The following is a 26,659-nucleotide window of genomic DNA, read 5'->3' as shown; positions in this document are numbered from 1 at the left end:
AATAAGATGCCGCTCGTAAGCTCAGAATGAGAGAGTCACTGCATATAATCTCCTCTATAAAAGACCCTAAGGGTCAGATCTTAGCCCACCCCGATGTCATGTATAGCACTTATAATGAATACTCCCAGAGTTTGTATTCGCCCCCACAATCACCCCCCTCACTACTGGAGTCATTCCTTCACACACTACATCTACCTAACCTGACTGAGTCCGCGGCACAACAACTCCATTTACACATCTCTGAGGAGGAAATAGTTTCACCAATCAAAAAACTAAAACGAGGAAAGGCCCCGGGGCCGGATGGTCTTACAGCAATATATTATAAAAAATGCAGCGATGTGCTGACACCACATATAAAAACCTCTGTAATTCACTACTAAATGGCTCACAGCTGCCCCCTGAGTTCTACGTGGCGCATGTAACCGTAATCCCTAATCCTAAGAAAGATCATCTCACCACAAATTATAGACCTATATCCCTCTTATACATTGACTTCAAAATCTTTACATCCATTGTGACAGGATCAATAAAATCCTCCCTCCCCTCATCCATCGGGGTCAGGTTGGTTTTATACCAGCGCGACAGGCCCCAGATAATATTAGGAGAGCGTTAAATATTATTCATACAGCTAACCTACAGCGAAAGCGACTTCTCCTGCTTGCATTAGATATTGAGAGGGCTTTCGATTCGGTGTCCTGGACGTATCTCTTTACGGTTCTATCGGAAGTCGGATTCTCCCCTAAACTTATAAAGTGCCTCCAATTGTTATATGATAGCCCTATCGCTTATGTAAAACTCCCGTCACCACACCCCCCTCCAATTAATATTCAGAGGGTACCAGGCAGGGCTGTCCTCTATCTCCGGCTCTTTTTGCACTTGCAATAGAACCCATTGTGGAAGCAATAAGGAGAGACCAGAATATCCTGGTCCCTGAGAATATGGGAGACCAATATAAAGTCAGCCTCTTTGCGGATGATCTCCTGCTAACATTAATAAGTCCCCACACTACACTCCCTCACTTGTTTTCTCTCCTTCACGAATTTGAGAAGATCTCAGGGTTAAAGATTAACATTGATAAATCCAGAAGCATTATTTGTAAATTTTCCTAAGAGCAAACTAATATAGCCTCCCATTTTGGGTTTATACACAAAGAACATTATCTAACATATCTGGGTATCAACTTAACAGCCAACAGGTCACCTCTGTTTAGGTGGAATTACACTCCACTGATCCAAAACTTCCAGAGGGACCTGGATAGATGGGCTTCCTCAAAGTTACCCTGGCTCGGCAGAATACAGGCATTAAAAATGGTGTCACTGCCTCGCTTCTTATATCTATTTAGGTCCCTCCCAATTATGGTACCAGCCAGAACGTTCACTCATTTACACTCTATGATGTCTAGAAACATAGAATTGTAGAGCTGGAAGGGACCTCCTGGGCCATGTGGTCCAACCCCCTGCTCAAAGCATGATTCGCTAAATCATCCCAGACAGATGTCTGTCCAGCCTCTGTTTGAAGACTTCCATTGAAGGAGAACTCACCACTTCTTGTGGCAGCTTGTTCCACTCATTGATCACTCTAACTGTCAAAAAGTTTTTTTAATATCTAATCTGTGTCTCCTCCCATTCAGTTTCATCTCACTGCTTCTATTCTTTCCTTGTGCAAATGAGAATAAAGATGATCCTTCTACAATGTGACAGCCCTTGAGATATTTGTAGAAAGCTATTAAGTCTCCTCTCAGTCTTCTCTTTTGCAAGCTAAACATTCCCAAATCCTGCAACCTTTCCTCATAAGACAGGTTTTGCAGACCGGTCACCATTCTGGTCGCTCTTTTCTGAACTTGCTCCAGTTTGTTGATGTCTTTTTTAAAATGTGGCGCCCAAAACTGGACACAATATTCCAGATGAGGTCTGTCCAGAGAGGAGTAGAGGGCAATAATGACTTCACTTGATCTAGACTGTATGCTACTGTTAATACATCCTAAAATTGCATTTGCCTTTTTTGCTGCTGCATCACACTGTTGACTCATTCAGTCTGTGATCTATTAGTATACCCAAGTCTTTTTCACATGTGCTGTTGCTTAGCCCTATTCCTCCCATTCTGTATATGCTTTTTTTATTTTTTTTGCCCACATGTAGTACTTTGCATTTTTCCCTGTTAAAAAACATTCTGTTAGTCGCTGCCCACTGCTCCAGTTTATTTTGATCATTTTGAATCCTCTCTCTCTCTTCTCTAGTATTAGCTATCCCTCCTAGCTTTGTGTCATCAGCAAATTTAATCAGTTTACCTTCTATTCCTTCATCTAAATCATTGATAAAGATGTTGAAAAATACAGGTCCCAGGACAGAGCCCTGTGGTACCCCACTTGAGACATTCTTCCAACTGGATGTGCAGCCATTTACGACCACTCTTTGGGTCCGATCACTAAGCCAGTTATGAACCCACCTAACAGTTGCCTTGTCCATTCCATACTTAGTCATTTTTTCAATAAGGATTGTATGAGATACTTTGTCAAATGCTTTGCTGAAGTCAAGATATACTATATCTACAGCATTTCCCTGATCCACCCAATCAGTGATTCCATCATAGAAGGAAATTAAGTTAGTCTGACATGACTTATTAGTTACAAATAGAGTTGAGCGAAACGGGTCGAAAAATTTCAAAAGTCGCCGACTTTTGGCAAAGTCGGGTTTCATGAAACGAAACCCGACCCTAGGATGAGGTCGGCCACGAGGTCGGCGACTTAAGCGCCAAAGTCACGTTTCAAAAGTTTGTTTTGCGCTCTTTTTCAGCCAATCAGGATCCATGGACACTGTGGGCAACGTGATGACATAGGCAGGGGTCACCACCATCTTTCAGAAGGGCATGCAAGTGATTGGCTTGCTTTGGGGGGCATCACAGGGGGTATAAAAGGGCGTGCACGCCGACCACCATGTTACTCATGCTGATCTCAGAATAGGGAGAGCTGCTGCTGCTGCTGATTCTGTAGGGAGAGCGTTAGGCAGGGAAGAAGACACCAAAAACTGCTTCTGCTGCTAGCGATTTTGCCTGTACAACACACCAGTCACTGTGTGTGCAGTGCAAGTGGAGGCTATATTTTGCTGGATCAGCGGTGTTGGTTGTTAGGCTGCCTTCTAAGGCTTCCTGACGGCTGCATTGCTGTTTACCCACTGCTCTGCAAACTGCTTTTTTAAAAGCAATCCCAATTTTTTTTTTTGTCCTGGTGAGGTACTGAGCATGCATTTTTTCACACCATACAGCGGTGCACACTCCTCACACAGTACCGTGTAACGACTGTTATCACGGCCACAGTGAAGCTATCTGTGTGTCACTCTGTAAGAATAAGTCGAGGACATGTTCCGTTCTTACAGACCTGCACCTTCTAGTTTTGTCTAGTTTTCAAACAGTTAAATATTTTGCTAGTGGAAAGCGTCAGCAGGCTGTGTTGCAGATGATGTGTTTGGGTGACAGACACACCGCCGAGGTGCTGGCCGAGTACTTTCAGCGACAAACTGAGTCATGGCTGGGCAGTGTACATCTTGAGGCAGGCAAGGTAGTTAGTGATAACGGCCGTAATTTTGTGGCAGCCATAGCCCTTTCAAAACTCAGCCACATACCTTGCTTGGCTCACACCTTGAACCTGGTGGTGCAGTGCTTCCTCAAAAATTATCCGGAGTTAACAGCCCTGCTCCAGAAGGTGCGAAGACTGTGCGCGCACATCCGCCGGTCGCCTGTACACTCCATTCGTATGCAGAAGCTGCAGCGATTGCTCCACCTTCCCAACCACTGCCTCATTATTGACATTGCAACAAGGTGGAACTCCACCCTGCACATGGTGGAGCGGCTGTGCGAGCAGAGGCAGGCCATAATGCATTTGTGGGAGGATACAAGGCCAGGCACTTTGAGAGCAGACATGGAGTTGACAGGTGTGCAGTGGTCGAAGCTGAAAGACCTCTGTAAAGTCCTTCAGTGTTTTGAGGAATGCACATGGCTGGTAAGCGCAGACAACGCCATCCTAAGCATGAGCATCCCACTTATGCGTCTGCTCATGCAAACTTTGACGCACCTTAAGGAGCAGGCTTCTGCAGCCAATGTTGACGAGGAGGAAGAGGAGGAGGGAATCCTTGATGACATTCAGTCACTGTCTGCTCAGGGACCTCTCCTGGACGAGGTGGAGGAAGAAGAGGAGGATGATGATGGGGATGATTACTTAGGGGAGGAGGATGCATCTCGTGGGGCAAGTGAAAATGTTGGCGTGGCAAGGTCTGGTACAGGGTTTGTGCGTGACTGGAGGGATGTGGATTTGCCAGAAAGTGCTCCTCCACCCAGCACTCACAGTGCATCATTGACACCGGGAACATTGGCCCACATGTCAGATTATGCCTTGCAGATCCTAAAAAGGGACCCATGCATTGCCAAAATGATGAACGATGACGACTACTGGTTGGCCAGCATCCTGGATCCACGCTATAAAGGCAAATTACAAAACATCATGCCACAGGAGAACCTTGACCTAATATTGGCTACTAAACAAGCAACTCTGGTTAACCGGTTGGTTGAGGCATTCCCAGCACACAGCAGCGGTGATGGTTCTCACACGAGCCGTACGGGCCGGGGGCAGCTTGGCAGAGGTGTTCGTGGTGCACACAGCAGAAGTGGCGTTGGAGACAGGGGTTTCATGACAATGTTATGGACTGATTTTTCACGAACCGCTCACACAACTGTTAATACAGCATCGATGGAAAGTGACAGGAGACAGCAGTTGTCAACTATGGTTAATAACTACTTTTCCTCACATATTGATGTTCTCCCGCACAGGTCATTCCCCTTTGACTATTGGGCCGCTAAACTGGACACCTGGCCTGAATTGGCACAATGTGCCTTACAGGAGCTCGCTTGCCCAGCTGCAAGTGCGCTATCGGAAAGAGTCTTCAGTGCAGCTGGATCAATCCTGACAGAAAAAAGGACCCGTCTGTCAACCCAAAATGTGGATGATCTAACCTTCATTAAAATGAACCATGCATGGGTTTCCAAGGATTTTGTCCCACCTTCCCTTGATGACACATAGGTTGCCAGAAAAATGGCTTGCTTTGGTCCTCCTCCTATTCCGCGAACTTGACCTATTACGCCTTTTGCAGCAGCTGAATGACCCACATCTACATATGCCACTTTGTAAACCTCCCTAAGTGGGCGGCCCCCCCATGGCCGGGGTCACCACCTAGCGCACAAAACCGTGCGAGTGCTGTTGCCCTGGACAGGTGGGTAGGCCGACTCTTGGGCGCGGGCACTGGCATAGGGTCCCTCATAGTGCAATCAAGTGTCTCTGACAGTGGTGGTGCACACCCGCCGTCAGACACACCGCCGTACTATGAGGGGCCCAGTGCCAGTACCGACGCCCACGAGTGTGCCCCCCTTGCTTGGGCAGGGCCCCAGCATTTGCAGTGTTTACCTCTCCCTGCTCCTCCGCTGTGTAGTCTGTGCTGTCAAATCCTTCACTGGGACTGCCACTACAAATTGATTGAACTGAAAGATGATGGTTAAGAGGTAGCTATGCCCTGTCCTGCTGGCCGGGCTCTAGCTCCAGATGATCAGTGGCTTCCATTTCTTATGGACGTCGACTCACAATTACATGCAGTGGTGGTTTATCATCAGCTTTCACAGTTTTCATACTCACAAACGTGTGACATTCCGGCACACATTTCAAAATGTGCCCTCTCATGCCAATCAAATAGAATCGCCTATGGCCTGTGGCTTCTGTCTTTTGCACTCCAAAGTTACGTGACAGATCATGATAGCCAGTGAGCACCATGTTTACATCGCTCCCTGTGATAAAAATTGGATTGAGATAAGTAACAGTGATGGAATCAACGGAAGTGCGATACAGCAAGACTTTATTCACAAAAAAATGTTTTCACTGTCTCAACACACAAATTAATTGAGGGTCAGCATCGCCTATGAGAATTGTGACGGAAGTTTTTCCCATGAATAATAATTCCTAGATTTCTGCAATCAATAGCCTTTATGTCACTAATTGTATGCATCTCATTTCCTATTGCGGAGAGGCTGGACTGTATTACTGAGACAGAAATATATATGAAGATTTAAAAATAACACCAAAAGTATATAGTTGTGTACGCCTCAAATGCATTTCCTTTTTTCCACTTTTTAGATTGCTGTGTAATCCATACTGAGAACACAGAGATTTTACATGTTTAAACTATGCTATATATACCTGCTATCCAGTGATAAAGTACCCTTTCTCAACTTTGTACAATCTGGTCAAATCCATACTGGGCCTGAGAACATCTGAGTCTGCCTCCTGATCTATAGACATATGTTTTTAATGTGTAAACTAGGCTACATATATACGCGTTATCCGGTGAAACTGTACCCTTTATCAACTTTCTACAATGTTGTTGAATCCATACTGGGCCTGAGAACGGCTGCCGAGCTGTTAAGCAAGCTACAGCACCTGTGGTTTGGACACGTAATTTTTTCAGGAATGACGGTTAGGCCTAACTCCGGAATTGCGGTTGACCTGAACTTACTGGGAAATCATCGTTCGCGGGGAATAATCTGAATCCCAGATCCCCATCACTAATGGAGTTCAGCAGGTTATCTGCACGTGTAAGCGACAAAAGCTGGTCCTTTCAGTGTAGCGTGCATGCAGCCCCGGACATGTACTGGAATGCTAGACCTGTTATTGCTCGATCTCACGTGCCACAGCCTCGCGTATCCCTCTAGTAAGCTTGACGCGTACCACGGGGCCATGCCGGAGTCTCGGTCGTTAACGGAATAAAGCTGAGAAATCGCTAGCACAACTACAAACGGACATACCACACCACACACAGAATCGACAAAGCTTGCAATCTGTCCATCTTTTCTGTAGCTTGTATGGTAGTGGTTTCCCGGGTGCAGTCCAATTAAGCCACAGGCTCCACTCCTGGTGGTGCCCTTTTGGACATTCCTTTAAGGTTCAGCTTTGCAATCATACTGCCCCCGGAAACCAAAAACTTTGCCTTCAGGGACGCTGTTTGGAGGTTCGTGGGAATAACGCCGCTCGATCAGCAGTCGGCATATGGGTCGCCCTCCCAGGGCTGTGGGGTACTCGGTACCGGGCCGGTGTCAGTGGGATGTGTCACAGCAGCGGTGACCCGGACGGTGGCCCTGGGCGCCCATGTAAATGGCGTGGTATAATGGTAAAGAGTTTATATAGATAGTTTGACGCCACCTGTGGTGTTCGGCAACATAGATGTTAGGCCGACGCTGCATGCAGATCCTCTTGGACTGATGGTGTTGTGCAGCAAAGATGGTGAAGCTCCCCACAGGTGGAGCTGGAGTCCCAGGGAAGTGTAGATGTAGTGATGGGGGAAAGGCACAGGCGGTGTAGGTGCTGGTACCCAGATGTAGCGGTGCTGGAATAACTGTAGGACACCAGAGCGTGCAGTTCCAAAGCTTTACTCAGTCTGCAGGTTACACAGATGCCTGCCTCAGTGCTGTGTCCTCCGGGTCAGGACCTCTGCCAACCTCCGGGACCAGAATGGAAAGCTCCCTTCCAACACTCCGCCAACATGTACCTTGCTGAACGTCTCCTTTCTAGCGCTTCTGGGGGAAGCACTCACAGGACCGTGGTTCACTGAAACGCCTCCTGTCTAACAGATGTTCCTCAGACTTTACTTGTATGGCAGACAGCTGTAGTCTTTTCCTTCTGCCTCGCACACGTCGATGCTGGGGCCTCCGAGCCTTAGTTGGGTACAGAGCATTTATAGCTGCTACTTCCCCCCGGTTTCTGCTGCAGGAATGTCAGTGTCCCTACAAACTCGGAGACCGGAATCCGGACCATGCGCTCCAGCTAGGAGTGAGCCTTAACTCTGCTCATCCTCCAGCTCCCCTTCTCACGTCCACACACTTCCCCTTCCCTGCACAGAGTGCCCAAACTTACCTCCTCCCGACCACAGAGAGCAGCTCCTCAGCAGTCAGGTTCAGAGGTCTCCCTCCTGGCCTGGAGTGGGAAATGTGTTGTGTGTTGGTTTCACTGCTAGAGAGATCCTTCGTTGCCCCCAAGCTTGACAACACACTCCCTGGGAGGAAGGCAATGCCACAGTGGCGACCATACTCTTGGGGACGCCACAAGTGCACTGAGGCCCAGCCACTGCTGGATGATGCTGCTGGTACATTGACCCAGAGCACTACATTCCCCTCGCACTCTACACAGCCAGAATCTGACCCAGAGGAAACTCAGGTTCCCCTTCCCGCATACTATACCACCTTACACGGTGACAAATAGGAAGGTGCAGATGAAAGTGCAGGTTCCTTGAGCAGGTGGGGGGGCATACTCATGGGCCATGGCACTGGCACAGGGCACCGCATAGTACGCAAAAGTATCTCTGCCGGTGGGAGGGCCTAAACAGCAAGTGCAGTGAGATGGAAGATGGGGATGACAAGGAGTTCAGAGTAGTGCAGGGATTCCCTAGCAAGGAGACTTCTGTAATTGTTTTCAATGTTGGGACAGCTATTTTTGGGGAGCACTATACTCTGGTGAATGATATATGGGGCCCACCATACACTGGAGCATTCCAAAGGTGGACATCAGACACTGGAGCAGCATTTACAGGGCCCATTATACACTAGAGCAGTAGAAATGGGGCCCATTATATATGGAGCATTATTTGGGCCCATAAGACAGTGGAGCTTCATCCATTGGGACCAACATATACTGTAGCATTATGTGGAGCTCCTCATATACGGTTTGAAACATTATATGGGAATAATGATTCCGTATGGAGAAATATATGGGCCTCATTACTCTGTATAGCGCACTAAGCACTGGCCATAATACTGTATGGAGTTATATACTGTCCGTTTTTGGAGGTATTGGAGAATTTAAAATGGATATCATTCATGAGATGTTAGAAGTGAAGTATTTTTCATTGTACTATACTGCTATTTCTCTGCCGTATCGGAGCATCATGAGTTGTGGTATGTGTTAAAGGGGCGCTCTTTGGCCCTGGGCCCACGAAAACCTGGAGCCAGCCCTCCCCCCCCCACAACTGTAGCCAAATAACCCCCATTTTTCAGTGCGTAACTAGTATTATGAAGTTAATTAAGGTTGATAAGCTTCAGTAACAAGAATTTATGCTTTTGGCATTCAAATGGGCACTGTTAGTGTGTTTCCTGTCCTCCTCTCACTGCCGACTTTAATTCTCCATTGACTTACATTGGGTTTCGTGTTTCGGGACGACCACGACTTTTCCTTATAGTCGGCCGATTTTGCTCGACCCGACTTTTGGAAAAGTCGGGTTTCATGAAATGAAACTCGACCCTAAAAAAACAAAAGTCGCTCAACACTAGTCAACACCTTTAAGAAGATACAATTTTGAGTTAAAATATTTCCAACATTTTGAACATGAAAAAAGCTTCTTCCCGTATGACTTCCCTGATGTTTATTAAGAGTTGATTCCAGTAGAAAACATTTCCCACATTAAGAACATGATTAAGGTTTCTCCCCTGTGAGAGTTTTTTGGTGACTAAGAAGAGATGATTTCATCACAAAACATTTCCCACATTCTGAACAGGAAAAAGGCTTCTCCCCTGTGTGAGTTCTCTGGTGAGTAACAAAATGTGATTTATCTGCAAAATATTTCCCACATTCTGAACAGGAAAAAGGCTTCTCCCCTGTGTGAGTTCTCTGGTGCTTAACCAAATCTGATTTCTGGATAAAACATTTCCCACATTCTGAACAGGAAAAAGGCTTCTCACCTGTGTGAGTTATTTTGTGCCTAACCAAATCTGATTTCCGGATAAAACATGTCCAACATTCTGAACATGAAAAAGGCTTCTCCCCTGTGTGAGTTCTCTGGTGCTTAACCAAATCTGATTTCTGGATAAAACATTTCCCACATTCTGAACAGGAAAAAGGCTTCTCACCTGTGTGAGTTATTTGGTGCCTAACCAAATCTGATTTCCGGATAAAACATGTCCAACATTCTGAACATGAAAAAGGCTTCTCCCCTGTGTGAGTTCTCTGGTGCTTAACCAAATCTGATTTCTGGATAAAACATTTCCCACATTCTGAACAGGAAAAAGGCTTCTCACCTGTGTGAGTTATTTGGTGCCTAACCAAATCTGATTTCTGGATAAAACATTTCCCACATTCTAGACATGAAAAAGGCTTCTCCCCTGTGTGAATTTTTAGATGTATATCAAGATTACATTTTTGTATAAAACATTTCCCACATTCTGAACATGAAAAAGGCGTCTCCCCTGTGTGAGTTCTGTGGTGGTTAACGAAATGTGATTTCCGTTTAAAACATTTCCCACATTCTGAACAGGAAAAAGGCTTCTCCCCTGTGTGAGTTCTTTGGTGCCTAACCAAATTTGCTTTCTGGCTAAAACATTTCCCACATTCTGAACATGAATATGGCTTCTCTGCTGTGTGAATTCTCTCATGTGTAGCAAGATGTGAATTCTGAGTAAAACATTTCCCACATTCTGAACAAGAAAATCTATTCTCTGTTATGTGAATTTTTTCATGTTTACGAAAAGTCTTTTCAAGAAAACTATTTCCATATTCTGAATCTGAAAATGGCTCCTTTCCTTTAGAATCAATTAATTTTTTAATGCTTATAATGTGACTTTGATTTTCCTTAGTAGTTGGTAATGAACTAAAAGATGGGACCTGTTTCATAGGATCAGATGACAGATCTTTGCTATGAAGGGATGATGGTATATCTGGAGTAATGGCAGTCACTTCAGTTGTATCTTGTAGGATCTCAAGATCATCAGATTTAAAAATTGAAGATGTCAGCGTTCCCTCTAATCTCCTGGTGCAATCATCTGCTAAAAATAAAACCAAGTAATAATTTTGAATAAAATATCTTCAAATTTTATACTTTTGGACATTTCTACTTAAGCTGTCCATAAAAATAGAAGCTTTTTAAGAAATATTGAATTAGTCACCAAGGTAATGACAGTTCACAGTCTAATCGAAAGCCTCATAGCATGAACCAGTGCATCATGGTGTTCAATGGTTTGTTCATTCTGCTTCCCAAACATGGAATAAAAAGCCACCAATGTTATATAGGCGAAAATTATACCAATAAAACTTCTACTCATATCACGGAAACACAAGACACCACTAAGGTCCATCATCTGTCAGAGGAAAACCAAAAGGTTTCCACAATATTTGTGGCTCAAAAGCTTTTGAAAAGCAACATGGCTTCCATAAACAAATTCAGCAATATCCACTCTCCCAAAGTCAAATATCCACTCTCTTCTGAGCCTTGTAGTGCGCCCAAACCATATTTAGCATCCATATATTGGGCATTACTATAGTGAGAAGAACCCACTTAATTTACGGTGTGTGTTTCCTGGATCACAATCTGGGCATTATGTATTGGATAATAAAATGGCAAATGTGCAATTTTCATGTTGCAACATCCAGTGCGAGCTAATTTCCGTAAAGTGTCACTACTCCCATAGAATAATTCACTGAGGGTTATAATTTCCATAATGGAGCCACTTTATGGGGATTTCTACTGCTTTAGATTTCTGTAATTTTGTTATATTAGGGCATCTGCAGATGGTGTGACCACTCTCCCCTGGAATCTGCTCCTGCGATGTTTGATTCCATCACCAAGCAGCGCCTTATTTATTGTGCAGACGTTGCTGGTAATAGAAGAGACGTCGAAACCAGAAGCTCTGGGAGGCGCTGGCTCTGTCCAGCCACTAAGATTAGGGAGCCTGAGACCAGTAGTTTCATCCAGCCTGGCAGTATGGGTTTATGTGCTGTCCAGCAATCTGGTAGTAATCTGCTACCTGCTTAAGCCAATTAGAAAGCACCAAACCCTACTAAAGCTTGAAGCCTATTCCCGGAATCTGCCAGATACAGCCTTGTTCCCCTCTGGTTCAGTCCTCTGTGCTCAGCTGGTGTATTTGTTTCCTGGTGTAATCCCAGCCCGCTTACTGACTACACTTGGGTCTTCTGATTTTGTACTTTCTCTGCCCTCCTGGTTATGACCAACTACCTGACTATTCTTCTTGCCATCTCACCCCACAGAATAGCAGGTAACACCATGGCCCAAGCCTAGGGGTCTCTGTGTAAGTCCAGATCCATGAAGAGGGGTTAAGGGATGATGAGCAAGGCAATCACTGGGATCTGGAAAATAGAGTAGCTAGAGCCAAGCCTTCTCATGGTGGCCATCTTCTGATCTGCCAGGTGATCACTAACAGTGCTCCCAATACATCGTGTCTGCAAACTATTCCATCAAGATCTGTGTACGAATAGCTAAATGGCGCTCCTTCCTTTCTTACCCTACCATGTGCCCAGAAAGTAGTGTACAACCATATATAGGGGATTGTTGGATTGAAGAGACATTGGGAAATAATTTGTAAGGTCCATTTGTTTCCTATTATCCTGGTGAAAACTCTCTGGGTAATTATAGTTTGGGGCACGGTGGCTCTTGGCAATCTAAACTATCGTAAGGGCCAATATTTTCCATCAGATGAGTTTCAAGAAGAAATATTAGACATTCATAGTGAACTTTTTATAATAGTGCAGAGCTGAGGTGTCTTAAATTTAGATCTCAGGCATTTTGCAGAGGTAATGGAGACCTTATTTTAAAGGCTACCAGGTAGTTGCAGACTCACATAAGTGAGGCAGGCCGATCCCACCATCATCAGACTACCATACAAAATGAACCTGTACAAAAAGAACTAGAATAAAAAAACATGTTACCATATTTTTTGGATAATAAGACGCTCAGGATTATAAGACACACCTCAAATTTTGAGGAGAAAAATAGGAATTTTTATTAATAACACGGTGGTGCTTCTTATAATCCATGCGTCTTATTGCTGTGGTGAAGTGGGGTCCAGGGTCGCTGCTGGAGGAGGCAGGAGTGGGGTGATGCTGCAGGCCACAGGGTGGGATGAGGGGGTATCCGATGTGCAGTGCGCAGCTGCGAGTGTTTGGAGCTGCTGGGGTGCCTGGCACTGCTGCCTGGGGTGTCTGCTGCTGCCCAAGGTGGTCGCTGCTGCTGCCGCAGCTCGGGGTGTCCACCGCTGCTGCTGCCTGAAGTGTCCGCTGCTGCGGGGGGGACTCTGCCGACTTTTCGTGATAGGCCAAAGCCCCTCGCATGTCCGTGGTTTCCTCCAGTGCGGTGGACTCCGTGAACATGGCTGCTTGGGGGCGGCGCATACGCAGATGGAGATCTCGGTATCAAGATCTCAGGATATGAGATTTCAGCCCTGAAATTAGATCTCAGGATTCTAGGAAACCAACAGCATCATTACCCCCCGCTTTCTCTTACAGGCCCAGTATAATATTTTTCATCAAGTGATTTTCTAACTAGCCAGCACATTCTACGTACGCTGTCATTTGGCTTTATAGTTTACAGATCTGGGCAGGTAACGGTCAGCGTCTCCTAATCCCAGGGAGTAGGTGGATCTACCAGGTTGTAAGTTCTATAGAAAAGGGCTTTCAATGCCCAAAGTCATTTGAACAGTTTTGGGTGGAGGAGAATGTTGTGGTCTAGAGGCAAAATGATGATCATGGTAATACGGCCGGACTACACCACCGATAAAGCAGCCACAGCCGGTGACTGAGAAGAATCTGTGACTTCTCTGCATTCAGTGGTTACTACTCACCTGGGTAGTCATATGTGGGAATCTCCTCTTTACACCGCTCATCACCCCTCACATATGTCTCTGTAGTATTAATATGGGTCAGATCTTCACCCTGAAACAAATATTGTAAAAGTCACAGACAGATGGAGAAGTCCCATCTATGATCAGCTCTAATCCTGCCATCTCCACCGCTCTCATTACACAAGTATAAAACATATAATACTGGTGGATAAAACAAGACTGAGCACAAGACCTTCACAGCCGTCTACACATCATAGGGGAGATCTCCTGACACCTTCTCTCCAGCTACCTGATGATCCTGAGGAGCACTGGGATCTTCTTGTTTACAGTCCTGTGGAAGAAGAGGATGGGGACATCTCTCTGGTGTTGTCCTCTTACTGGATAGATCTGGAGGAAACACATACAGGGACTGAATTCATTCTCTACATACAGATAATTATAGGCCATGTGTATTTAGTCCTGTCCATTACCTGGAGATGTGAGGGGCTGGGGAACCTCCATTATGACGTTCTTGTACAGATCTCTGTGTCCTTCTAAATACTCCCACTCCTCCATGGAGAAATAGACAGCGACATCCTGACACTTTATAGGAACCTGACACATACAATGATACCGTCATCCCCCGATCCCTTCATAGTGTTACTGTATAATGTCCCAGCATTCCCAGCAGTGTCACCTCTCCAGTCAGCAGCTCAATCATCTTGTAGATGAGTTCTAGGATCTTCTGCTCATTGATGTCCTCATGGATCAGGGGGTGAGGTGGAGGCCCCGTGATTGGGTTCAGGGGTCTTCCCCATCCCTCAGACACAGGGTCCTGACAGCGATCACTAGAGGTCTTCTTCACCACTGTGTAATCCTGGTAATGGAGTGACACATTAATAAATCTCACTACAGACATTTCCAGAGTCCTCACCTCTCCAGTTCTGTCCATCTGTTATTCCCATAGATAAGAATGATGTAATGTGACGTTATCAGAATCTCTCACCTCTCCAGTGAGACGGAAGAGGATCTCTAGGGTGAGGTGTAATATCCTCCCCGCCATCTTGTCTCTGTCCATATCCATCCTTGATGGGTAAAACAGGAAATTTCTCTTTTGTAGAAGATCTTCACTGAGAGGATCCGATATTGTAGAGACCTGAATGAGAAGAAGATGAGCCGATGTAACATCATAAGAATCCTGTTTAATAATACAATTACTGGAGATAATAAGGGAAACATATGAGGAGATTTATTATTTTACAGGGTTTAGTTTTCTTCCCTGACATCTACTAATAAAACCTATATATTTAGGCCACAGACAACAAGCTGTTTCCTCCTCAAAGTTGGCAGCAGAACATGTTCCTCATAGACTCATCTTCCATAACGCTAATTCTCATCTCATTACTGACACTGGAATCGGCATTAGCAATACTGCAGGAGATATTTGTTATGAATGAGTCACCGGAGGAGGAGAAAACAAAAATACAAGCTAAGTCCAGAAAAACCGGAGAGGTTGGTAGCTATCGGATTGCAGACCCCTGATCCTATTCACCACAACTAACAGTAGCTGTGGGGGGTTCCTACGGTGTTCCTAGACCCCTCGTCACAGCCGAGAGCTAAATAAGCCTAAAGAAAGAAAGGGGAAATCTAAACTGCCCCAGAGCAGACCCCAAAGCAATAGACAGCCCCCAACATGTATTGTCGGTGAAAAACAGATGAAAACACAAACATAGACAGAAAGTCAGGCTGAGCAAACGATGGGGCCCAACTAACTAGATAGGACAGGACAGAAAAGATGCTGGCTGCAATCCGCAAAGAGCCCGCCAAAAATGTCCCAACCGTCTGATAGGAAAAAAGGCCCTGAAGTCGCTAGACTTCAAAATCACTATATCAGCACTCAGGTATATTCTGAAAAAAGAGCAAAGAGATCAACTGATCAGAGACAAAAATGGAATTCAGCCAGTCCCAGCAAGAGCTGGCTGAACACAAACACTAAGTAAACCAGACAAAATCTCATGGAATAATAGCAGGGCAAAAACTTAGCTTTAGAAGACAGGAACTAGACTGGTGGCCAGAGCTCAGAGCAGAGGGGATCACCAGCAACCTTGCAGGGCGTCAGCTGCCTTATATCCACTCAGAGATTCCGGATGTCCTATCACCCTCCGCCTGCTCTGATGACAGGTTCTTCCCATCTAAATCAATTTCACTACCTCCCTTCACCAGCAGAGGGAGTTCATCAGACATCAATGCTGAAGGGGAAAATGAACTCACAACAGTACCTCCCCCTTGAGGAGGGGTCACCGAACCCTCATCCACGCCTCCAGGGCGATCAGGATGGGCCCGATGAAAAGCACGAACCAATCTTTTGGCATGAATATCGGATGCAGGGACCCAAGAATTATCCTCCTGGCCATAACCCTTCCACTTAACCAAATACTGGAGTTTCCGTATAGCCAGACGAGAATCCAGTATCTTCTCAACCTCATATTCCACATTACCTTCAACCATTACAGGGTCAGGAGGTGCCACCACAGGAACTACTGGCTCAACAAACCTCTTTAACAGAGACTTATGAAACACATTATGGATCTTGAATGTAACAGGAAGAGCCAATCGAAAAGAGACCGGATTAAGAATCTCCAAAATCTTTTAAGGTCCAATAAATCTAGGTTTAAACTTTGGAGAAGCCACCTTCATAGAGATATTCTTTGATGACAACCAAACCATATCACCCACCTTAAACCGGGGACCAATGGTCCTATGCCGGTTGGAAAACCGCTGGGCCTTTTCCTGGGAAAGAGACAACTTATACACTACTTGGTCCCAGATCTGGTGCATTCTCTCCACCACAGTGTCAACACCTGGGCAGGCAGAAGACTCCACCTGCCCTGAAGAAAATCGAGGATGAAACCCAAAGTTACAAAAATAGGTGACATCAAATTGGCAGAACTAGCTCTATTATTTAAAGCAAATTCGGCCAAGGACAAAAATGAAACCCAATCATCCTGATCAGCAGAAATAAAACATCTCAAATACGACTCCAAAGTCTGGTTTGTTCTCTCCGTCTGCCCATTGGTCTCAGGGTGAAACGCAGAGGAGAAGGACAACTGAATTCCCAGCTTGGAACAGAAAGTCCTCCAAAATCTAGAAACAAACTGAACTCCTCTGTCAGATACAATGTTCTCAGGAATCCCATGCAAGCGAACCACCTGTTGCAAAAACAAGGGCACCAACTCTGAGGAAGATGGCAACTTAGGGAGTGGTAGAAGATGGACCATCTTAGAGAATCTATCACAAATCACCCAAATAACAGTCATTCTCTGAGAGACAGGCATATCAGAGATAAAATCCATTGAAATATGGTCCATGGCCTCCTGGGCACCGGCAAAGGCATCAACAACCCACTAGAGCGAGAACAAGGTTTAGACCGAGAGCAAGTCCCACAGGACTGCACAAAATTCCTGACATCACGAGACAAGGCGGGTCACCAAAAAGACCGACTCACCAAATCACTAGTACCAAAAATACCTGGATGACCAGCCAATGCAGAGCAATGAACTTCAGACATTACTCTCTTCCTCCACTGGTCAGGAACATACAATTTTCCAATGGGACAACGCTCAGGTTTGTCCTCCTGAAACTCTTCCAGAGCACGTCTCAAATCGGGCGAGATGGCAGAAAGAACTACCCCCTCACCTAAGATGGTAGCAGGCTTGGTCACAATAGGAGAATCAGCAAAGAAACTCCTAGAGAGGGCGTCTGCCTTGACATTCTTAGTGCCCGGAAGAAAAGAGACCACAAAATCAAAACGTGTGAAAAACAAGGCCCACCTGGCCTGTCTAGGATTCAAGCGTTTGGCCGACTCAAGGTACATCAAATTCTTGTGGTCAGTAAGGACCACGACTTGATGTTTAGCTCCCTCCAACCAATGTCTCCACTCCTCGAATGCCCATTTCATGGCTAACAGTTCCCTGTTATGATTGAGTCATCGTAGGAGGCAAAAACAGAAATGCTAGCTAAGTCCAGAAAACCAGAGAGGTTGGCAGCTATCAGATTGCAGACCCCTGATCCTATCCACAACAACTAACAGTAGCCGTGGGGGGTTCCTACGATGCCCTAGACCCCTCGATCACAGCCGGAGAATTAAATAGGCCTAAAGAAAGAAAGAGGAAATCTAAACTGCCCCAGAGCAGACCCCAAAGCAATAGGCAGCCCCCAACATATAATGACAGTGAAGCAAGATGAAAACACTAACACAGACAGAAAGATAGACTGAGCAAAGACGGGGCCCAAGCTAACTAGATAGAAAAGGACAGGAAGGCTGCTGTCTGCAATCCGTGAAAAACCCCATGAAAATAAGAGCCAACAGACTGACAGTGAAAAAGGCCCTGAAGACGCTAGGCTTAAAAAAAGCTATGTCAGTACTCAGGAATATTCTGAAGACAGAGCAACCGGCAAAAGGAGATTCAGTTCACCCCAGCAGGGAATGGCAGAATCTAGAAAAGCAAGGAAAACAAAAACAAATACAAATGCTAACAGGCAAAGCAGAAAACTTAGCTTTAGAGGAGCAGGAATCAGACTGGTGTCCTAGAAGTCCACAGAGAAATCACCCGCAGGGCAGAAGGGCGTCGGCAGCCTTATATCCAGTCCGTGACTCCACTCAGCCAGTCATCCTCATTAGGCTCAGGTGCCTGATAATCAGGCTCATTACCTTCCTTTACCAGAATAGGGAGTTCACCAGACCTCAGTGACGAAGGGGAAAATGAACTCACAACAGTACCTCCCCCTTGAGGAGGGGTCACCGAACCCTCAACCACGCCACCAGGGTGATCAGGGTGAGCCCGATGAAAGGCACGCACCAATCTTTTGGCATGAATATCAGAGGCAGAGACCCAGGAATTATCCTCCTGACCATAACCCTTCCACTTAACCAAATACTGGAGTCTCCGTCTAGCCAGACTGGAATCCAGTATTTTCTCTACCTCATATTCCATGTTACCTTCAACCAATACAGGGTCTGGAGGTGCCACCCCAGGAACAACTGGTTCAACAAACCTCTTCAACAAGGACTTATGGAACACATTATGGATTTTAAATGTGACAGGAAGAGCCAAACGAAAAAAGACCGGATTAATAATCTCCAAAATCTTGTGAGGTCCAATAAATCTAGGCTTAAACCTAGGAGAAGCCACCTTCATAGCAATATTTTTTGATGATAACCACACCATATCACCAATCTTAAACTGGGGACCAATGGTCCTATGTCGATTGGAAAACCGCTGGGCCTTTTCCTGGGAGAGAGATAACTTATCCACCACTTGGTCCCAGATCTGGTGCATTCTCTCCACCACAGTGTCAACACCTGGGCAGGCAGAAGGCTCCACCTGCCCTGAAGAAAATCGAGGATGAAACCCAAAGTTACAAAAAAAAAGGTGACATCAAAGTGGCAGAACTAGCTCTATTATTTAAAGCAAATTCGGCCAAGGGCAAAAATGAAACCCAATCATCCTGATCAGCGGAAATAAAACATCTCAAATACGACTCCAAGGTCTGGTTTGTTCTCTCTGTCTGCCCATTGGTCTGAGGGTGAAAAGCAGCGGAGAAGGACAACTGAATTCCCAGCTTGGAACAGAAGGTCCTCCAAAATCTAGACACAAACTGAACTCCTCTGTCAGATACAATGTTCTCAGGAATCCCGTGTAAGCGAACCACCTGTTGCAAAAACAGGGGCACCAACTCAGAGGAAGATGGCAACTTAGGGAGTGGTACAAGATGAACCATCTTAGAGAACCTATCACAAATCACCCAAATAACAGTCATTCTTTGAGAGACCGGCATATCAGAGATGAAATCCATTGAAATATGGGTCCATGGCCTCCTGGGGACCGGCAAAGGCATCAACAACCCACTAGAGCGAGAACAAGATTTAGACTGGGAGCAAGTCCCACAGGACTGCACAAAATTCCTGACATCATGAGACAAGGTGGGCCACCAAAAAGAGCGACTCACCAGATCTCTAGTACCAAAAATACCTGGATGACCAGCCAATGCAGAGCAATGAACTTCAGACATCACTCTCTTCTTCCACTGGTCAGGAACATGCAACTTTCCACTGGGACAACGCTCAGGTTTGTCCTCCTGGAACTCTTGCAGAGCAAGTCTCAAATCGGGTGAGATGTCAGAAAGAACTACCCCTTCGCCTAAGATGGTAGCAGGCTTGGTCACCACAGGAGAATCAGCAAAGAAACTCCTAGAGAGGGCGTCTGCCTTGACATTCTTAGTTCCAGGAAGAAAAGAGACCACAAAATCAAAACGTGTAAAAAACAAGGCCCGCCTAGCCTGTCTAGGGTTCAAGCGTTTAGCCGACTCTAGGTAAATCAAATTCTTGTGGTCAGTGAGGACCATAACTTGATGTTTAGCTCCCTCCAACCAATGTCTCCACTCCTCAAATGTCCATTTCATGGCCAACAGTTCCCGATTCCCCACATCATAGTTACGTTCAGATGGAGAGAACTTTCGGGAAAAGAAAGCACAGGGATTCATTTTAGATGTTACAGGATCCTTTTGGGACAAAACAGCTCCTGCACCAATCTCAGAAGCATCCACCTCTACCTGGAACGGGAGTGAGACATCAGGTTGCCGCAAAACCGGGGCGGAGGTAAATCTTCGCTTCAGCTCCTGAAAGGAAGCAACAGCCTCCGGAGACCAATTCAACACATCACCACCCTTCTTAGTCAGATCAGTCAATGGCTTGGCAATACTAGAAAATTTTGCTATAAATTTCCGATAAAAATTAGCAAAACCCAAAAACTTCTGGAGGGCCTTCAAAGAAGTGGGCTGAATCCAATCATAAATGGCCTGTACCTTGGCCGGGTCCATTTCAATAGTTGACGGAGACAAAATAAATCCCAAAAATGAAATCCTCTGTACTCCAAAAAGGCATTTCGATCCTTTGACATACAGGGAATTCTCCCTCAAGATCCGGAACACCGTCCGAATATGTTCCACATGAGAATCCCAATCCTTGGAGAAGATCAAAATATCATCCAGATAGATAATCAAAAATTTATCGACAAAGTCTAGGAAAATATCGTTCATGAAGCACTGGAAGACAGAAGGGGCATTAGTGAGCCCAAAAGGCATCACCAGGTACTCAAAATGTCCCTCCGGAGTATTAAACGCCGTCTTCCATTCATCCCCCTGCTTAATGTGGATAAGATTATACGCCCCCCTGAGGTCAAGCTTGGTAAACCAGCAAGCACCTCTAACTCTAGAGAATAGATCCGAAATCAGGGGTAACGGATACTGATATTTAATAGTAATTTTATTGAGGGCACGATAATCAATACAAGGCCTTAAAGAACCATTATTTTGGCCACAAAAAAAAACCCGGCACCTAAGGGTGAAGAGGATGGTCTAATATGACCCTTCTCCAACGCCTCCTTAATATAGGACTGCATAGCCTCGTGCTTGGGTACAGATAAATTGAAGAGCCGACCCTTGGGAAATTTACACCCCGGGCTTAGTTCAATTGCACAGTCATAACTCCTATGAGGAGGCAAGGACGCAGACTCATTCTCACTAAATACATCATATCTGCTATCTGCAGACCGGATATAACTACAAGAGAAATGTGCTGTCTTCCAGGTGCAAAAATTAAAGATGTGTCTGACAGGATATCAGGACTCTTCAGACCTACAGATGACTACCCATTCCTGCTACTACATGTGGGGACAAATGACACCGCAAGAAACGACCTGGAAACCATCTGCAGAGACTTTGAAGACTTAGGCAAGAAAGTGAAAGAACTGGGAGCGCAGGTGGTCTTCTCTTCCATCCTCCCAGTGGATGGCCATGGAACAAGGAGGTGGAATAAGATTCTGCAGGTGAACAACTGGCTACGTCGATGGTGCCGTCAGCAACGATTTGGATTTCTGGATCACGGAGTGAACTACTTATACGATGGACTACTTGCTAGAGATGGGGTGCACCTTACGAAGACTGGAAAGCATGTATTTGGAAGTCGCCTTGCTACACTTGTAAGGAGAGCTTTAAACTAGAACAACATGGGAAGGGAAGCAAAAGACCAGAAAAAGCCATACACCTGACAAATGCTATTGAGAACTCTGCTATTAGAAGTGGAAAGGAAGAACAAAGACGAAAGAATCTAATTAATAAAAATATTGGAGAAAGAGAAACCAATCACAAACTAAAATGTTTCTATACTAATGCACAAAGCATGGGCAACAAACAAGGAGAATTGGAACTACTAACACAGGAAAAGAAATATGATGTAATTGGAATCACTGAAACTTGGTGGGACAATACACATGATTGGAATACAAGACTAGAAGAATACAACTTATTTGCAAGAAACAGACTTGATAAACGAGGAGGGGGTGTCGCATTGTATGTTCGAAACGCGTATATCTGCACAGAGATTGAAGCTTCAGAGACTGGGAGTTCTGTGGAAACTGTTTGGGTAAGAATACAAGGACAGAACAATGGAAAGGACACCATTGTAGGCATTTACTACAGGCCGCCTGTGCAAGCTGAAGATATAGATGAACTCTTTATGCATCAGATGGCCAAGTTCTCCAAAAAATATGACATAGTTGTCATGGGAGATTTCAACTATCCAGACATTTGTTGGGAATCTCTCTCAGGCAAAACTAACAGGTCAAGGAAATTCTTATCCTCTCTTGCTGACAACTTTATCTTCCAAAAGGTAAGGGAGAAAACAAGGGGAACTGCTACCTTGGATCTAATCCTTATAAACAGGGAGGAAATGGTTGAGGAGGTAAAAGTGGCTGGGACCCTAGGAAGTAGCGACCATGCTATTATAGAATTTTGGATAACTAGAGGTGGAAGACCTGTGAAGACTCAGACGTCAAGGTTAGATTTCAGAAAGGCAGATTTTAAGGGATTCAGAAAGAGAATTGGAGGGATCCAATGGCTGGATATCCTTAAAGACAAAAATGTCCAGGAAGGATGGGAAATATTGAAAAATGAAATTCTCAAAGCACAGTTGTTAACAATTCCGAAAAGAGGGAAGAATAGGAAGCATTTAAGGAAACCAGGATGGATGAACACAGAACTTAAGCACATGCTAAAAAGGAAGAAAAAAATGTTTATAAAATGGAAAGAGGGAGGCATATCTAAAGAAGAATATAATGCTGTCTGCAGAACCTGCAGGGCACAAATCAGATTATCTAAAGCTGAAAATGAACTGAGGCTTGCAAGAGATGTCGAAAGCAATAATAAAGGATTTTGGGGATATGTCAAAAGTAAAAGAAAAGTCAAAGATGCTATAGGATTTTTACAGGATGAAAATGATGAAATGGTAAGACAGGATGTTGAGAAGGCTGAACTTTTAAATTCCTATTTTGCATCTGTTTTCTCTCAGAAAGGAAATGCAACTTCAACTGTTATTCACTGTCCTATTAAGGGAATAGAAGAATCCAGGATATCTATAAACAGAAAGATAGTGAGGAAACACTTAGCTAACCTAAATGAATTCAAGTCTCCAGGTCCAGATGAATTACACCCCAGAGTACTGAAGGAGATAGCAGAAGAAATTTTTGAACCCCTCTCCATAATCTTTGAAAATTCTTGGAGAACAGGAGAAGTGCCAGAAGACTGGAGAAGAGCAAATGTTGTTCCTATCTTCAAAAAGGGGAAGAAGGTGGACCCAGGCAACTATAGGCCGGTGAGTCTGACTTCTATACCAGGAAAGATCTTTGAACAAATTATTAAACAACATGTATGTCAATACCTGGATAAGAATGAAGTGATTAAACAGAGTCAGCATGGGTTTCTAACTAATAAGTCATGTCAGACTAACTTAATTTCCTTCTATGACGGTATCACTGATTGGGTGGATCAAGGAAATGCTGTAGATATAGTATATCTTGACTTCAGCAAAGCATTTGACAAAGTCTCTCATACAATCCTTATTGAAAAAATGACTAAGTATGGAATGGACAAGGCAACTGTTAGGTGGATTCATAACTGGCTTAGTGATCGGACCCAAAGAGTGGTCGTAAATGGCTGCACATCCAGTTGGAAGAATGTCTCAAGTGGGGTACCACAGGGCTCTGTCCTGGGCCCTGTATTGTTCAACATCTTTATCAACGATTTAGATGAAGGAATTGAGGGTAAACTGATTAAATTTGCTGATGACACAAAGCTAGGAGGGATAGCCAATACTAGAGAAGAGAGAGAGAGGATTCAAAAAGATTTAAATAAACTGGAGAAGTGGGCAGCAACTAACAGAATGGTTTTTAACAGGGAGAAATGCAAAGTACTACATCTGGGCAATAAAAATGAAAAAAGCATATATAGAATGGGAGGAATAGGGCTAAGTGACAGCACATGTGAAAAAGACTTGGGTATGCTAATAGATCACAGACTGAATATGAGTCAACAGTGTGATGCAGCAGCAAAAAAGGCAAATGCAATTCTAGGATGTATTAACAGAAGCATACAGTCTAGATCACGTGAAGTCATTATTTCCCTCTACTCCTCTTTGGTCAGACCTCATCTGGAATATTGTGTCCAGTTTTGGGCACCACATTTTAAAAAAGACATCAACAAACTGGAGCAAGTTCAGAAAAGAGCGACCAGAATGGTGACCGGTCTGCAAACCCTGTCTTATGAGGAAAGGTTGCAGGATTTGGGAATGTTTAGTTTGCAAAAGAGAAGACTGAGAGGAGACTTAATAGCTGTCTACAAATATCTAAAGGGCTGTCACATTGTAGAAGGATCAACTTTATTCTCATTTGCACAAGGAAAGACTAGAAGCAATGGGATGAAACTGAATGGGAAGAGACACAGATTAGATATTAGAAAAAACTTTTTGACAGTTAGAGTGATCAATGAGTGGAACAGGCTGCCACGAGAAGTGGTGAGTTCTCCTTCAATGGAAGTCTTCAAACAGAGGCTGGACAGACATCTGACTGGGATGATTTAGCGAATCCTGCTTTGAGCAGGGGGTTGGACCAGATGGCCCAGGAGGTCCCTTCTAACTCTACGATTCTATTCTATTCTATTCTATTCTATTCTATTCTAAGGCCGCCAAATAGTCAGGAACATCATGCGACTGAGGAGAGGTGGAAAAAAACGGAGCCTCACTAAAGGCACACCGACAACCCCAACTCACCACAGACACAGATTTCCAATCCAAAACTGGATTATGAATTTGCAACCAGGGAAACCCCAGAACAACGGCATCATGCAGACCATGCAACACCAAAAATCTGCAATTTTCTTGATGGTCTGGGGCGACCCGCATGACCACCTGGGTCCAAAACTGAGGTTTATTTTTAGCCAAAGGAGTAGCATCAATCCCCCTCAAAGGGATAGGTGTCTGCAGAGGTGTCATCGGAAATCCACAACGTTTAGCAAAATCCAAGTACATTAGGTTTAGCGCTGCTCCCGAATCCACAAAAGCCTTGGCGGAAAATGTGGACAGGGAGCAGATCTGAGTAATTGCCAGAAGAAACTTAGGTTGAACACCACCAACAGAAAACGTGTGTGCAAAGCGTTTCTCTCATTTAGGACAGACAGAAATAATATGCGAGGCATCGCCACAAAAAAAAACACAGCTTATTACGCCTTCTGAACTCCTGACATTGCTCCCTGGACAAAACTGTCACATCACATTGCATAGGTTCAGACACTTGTTCAACAGGTGGCAACACCTCTCGTGCAGTCCTGCGTTCACGCAAACGCCGATCAACCTGAATGGCTAATGACATAGAATCGTCCAGACCAGAGGGAACAGGAAATCCCACCATAGTATTTTTTACGGCTTCTGACAAACCCTTCCGAAAGAGAGCAGCCAAGGCATTATCATTCCAGGTAGTAAGGACCGCCCACTTTCGGAACTTTTGACAGTACAACTCTGCAGAATCTCGACCCTGGTTCAATGCCAACAGGGTCTTTTCAGCCTGATCAATAGCATTAGGTTCGTCATACAACAACCCCAAAGCTTGAAAGAATGTGTTCACATTAGTCAGAATAGGATCATCTGGTTTCAAAGAAAATGCCCAATCCTGGGGATCGCCACGCAGCAAAGAGATGACAATTTTAACCTGCTGCGCGGAGCTCCCTGACGAGTTTAGACCGATTCCCAAAAAACACATCAGGAGTAGGGATTTTTGGTTCAGCAGCATGTGAATGAGCAAGATAGGCGGAAATTTCCCGCACTTCAGCAGTGAGCTGCTCCACACGATCAGACAATTGCTTAATCTCCATTAAGAAAAAATTCCCCCTACGGCCTCAGAAAAATAGAGGAAAAAATATACACAAAAAAAAAAATTCTGACACTTTTTTTTTTTTTAACAATTCTTTCCTGCTATTGAGTACCCTAGAATCTGCGGTATGGCTGGTGATTCTGTTATGAATGAGTCCCGGAGGAGGAGAAAACAAAAATACAAGCTATGTCCAGAAAAACCGGAGCGGTTGGTAGCTATCGGATTGCAGACCCCTGATCCTATTCACCACCACTAACAGTAGCCGTGGGGGGTTCCTACGGTGTTCCTAGACCCCTCGTCATAGCCGGAGAGCTAAATAAGCCTAAAGAAAGAAAGGGGAAATCTTAACTGCCCCAGAGCAGACCCCAAAGCAATAGACAGCCCCCAACATGTATTGTCGGTGAAAAACAGATGAAAACACAAACATAGACAGAAAGACAGGCTGAGCAAACGATGGGGCCCAACTAACTAGATAGGACAGGACAGAAAAGATGCTGGCTGCAATCCGCAAAAACCCTGCCAAAAATGTCCCAACCGTCTGATAGGAAAAAAGGCCCTGAAGTCGCTAGACTTCAAAATCACTATATCAGCACTCAGGTATATTCTGAAAAAAGAGCAAAGAGATCAACTGATCAGAGACAAAAATGGAATTCAGCCAGTCCCAGCAAGAGCTGGCTGAACACAAACACTAAGTAAACCAGACAAAATCTCATGGAATAATAGCAGGGCAAAAACTTAGCTTTAGAAGACAGGAACTAGACTGGAGGCCAGAGCTC

The 26,659-nt window shown here is 44.8% G+C and overlaps 2 protein-coding genes across 2 annotated transcripts in view; one reads left to right on the top strand and one right to left on the bottom strand.

Moving 5' to 3' along the window:
- Positions 1-13,177, bottom strand: part of LOC141078396 (uncharacterized) — a 62,564-nt gene extending 49,387 nt beyond the window's left edge. Inside the window, 1 exon segment of the mRNA XM_073565135.1 lies at positions 12,988-13,177. Within this exon segment, the coding sequence (XP_073421236.1) occupies positions 12,988-13,177 (190 nt within the window).
- A 27-nt stretch (positions 13,178-13,204) lies between these two features.
- LOC141078395 (oocyte zinc finger protein XlCOF29-like) overlaps positions 13,205-26,659 on the top strand; it is a 50,947-nt gene continuing 37,492 nt past the window's right edge. The window contains exon 1 of the mRNA XM_073565134.1: positions 13,205-13,216. Within this exon, the coding sequence (XP_073421235.1) occupies positions 13,205-13,216 (12 nt within the window). The remainder of the gene's footprint in view (positions 13,217-26,659) is intronic.

The sequence above is a fragment of the Dendrobates tinctorius genome, unplaced genomic scaffold (genome assembly GCF_039654945.1).
Source record: "Dendrobates tinctorius isolate UK_male_01 unplaced genomic scaffold, ASM3965494v1 ptg000551l, whole genome shotgun sequence".
In the NCBI taxonomy this organism is placed as follows: Eukaryota; Metazoa; Chordata; class Amphibia; order Anura; family Dendrobatidae; genus Dendrobates; species Dendrobates tinctorius.
The sequence above is the reverse complement of the archived record's forward strand: the minus strand, read 5'-3'. Positions and strand labels throughout refer to the sequence as shown.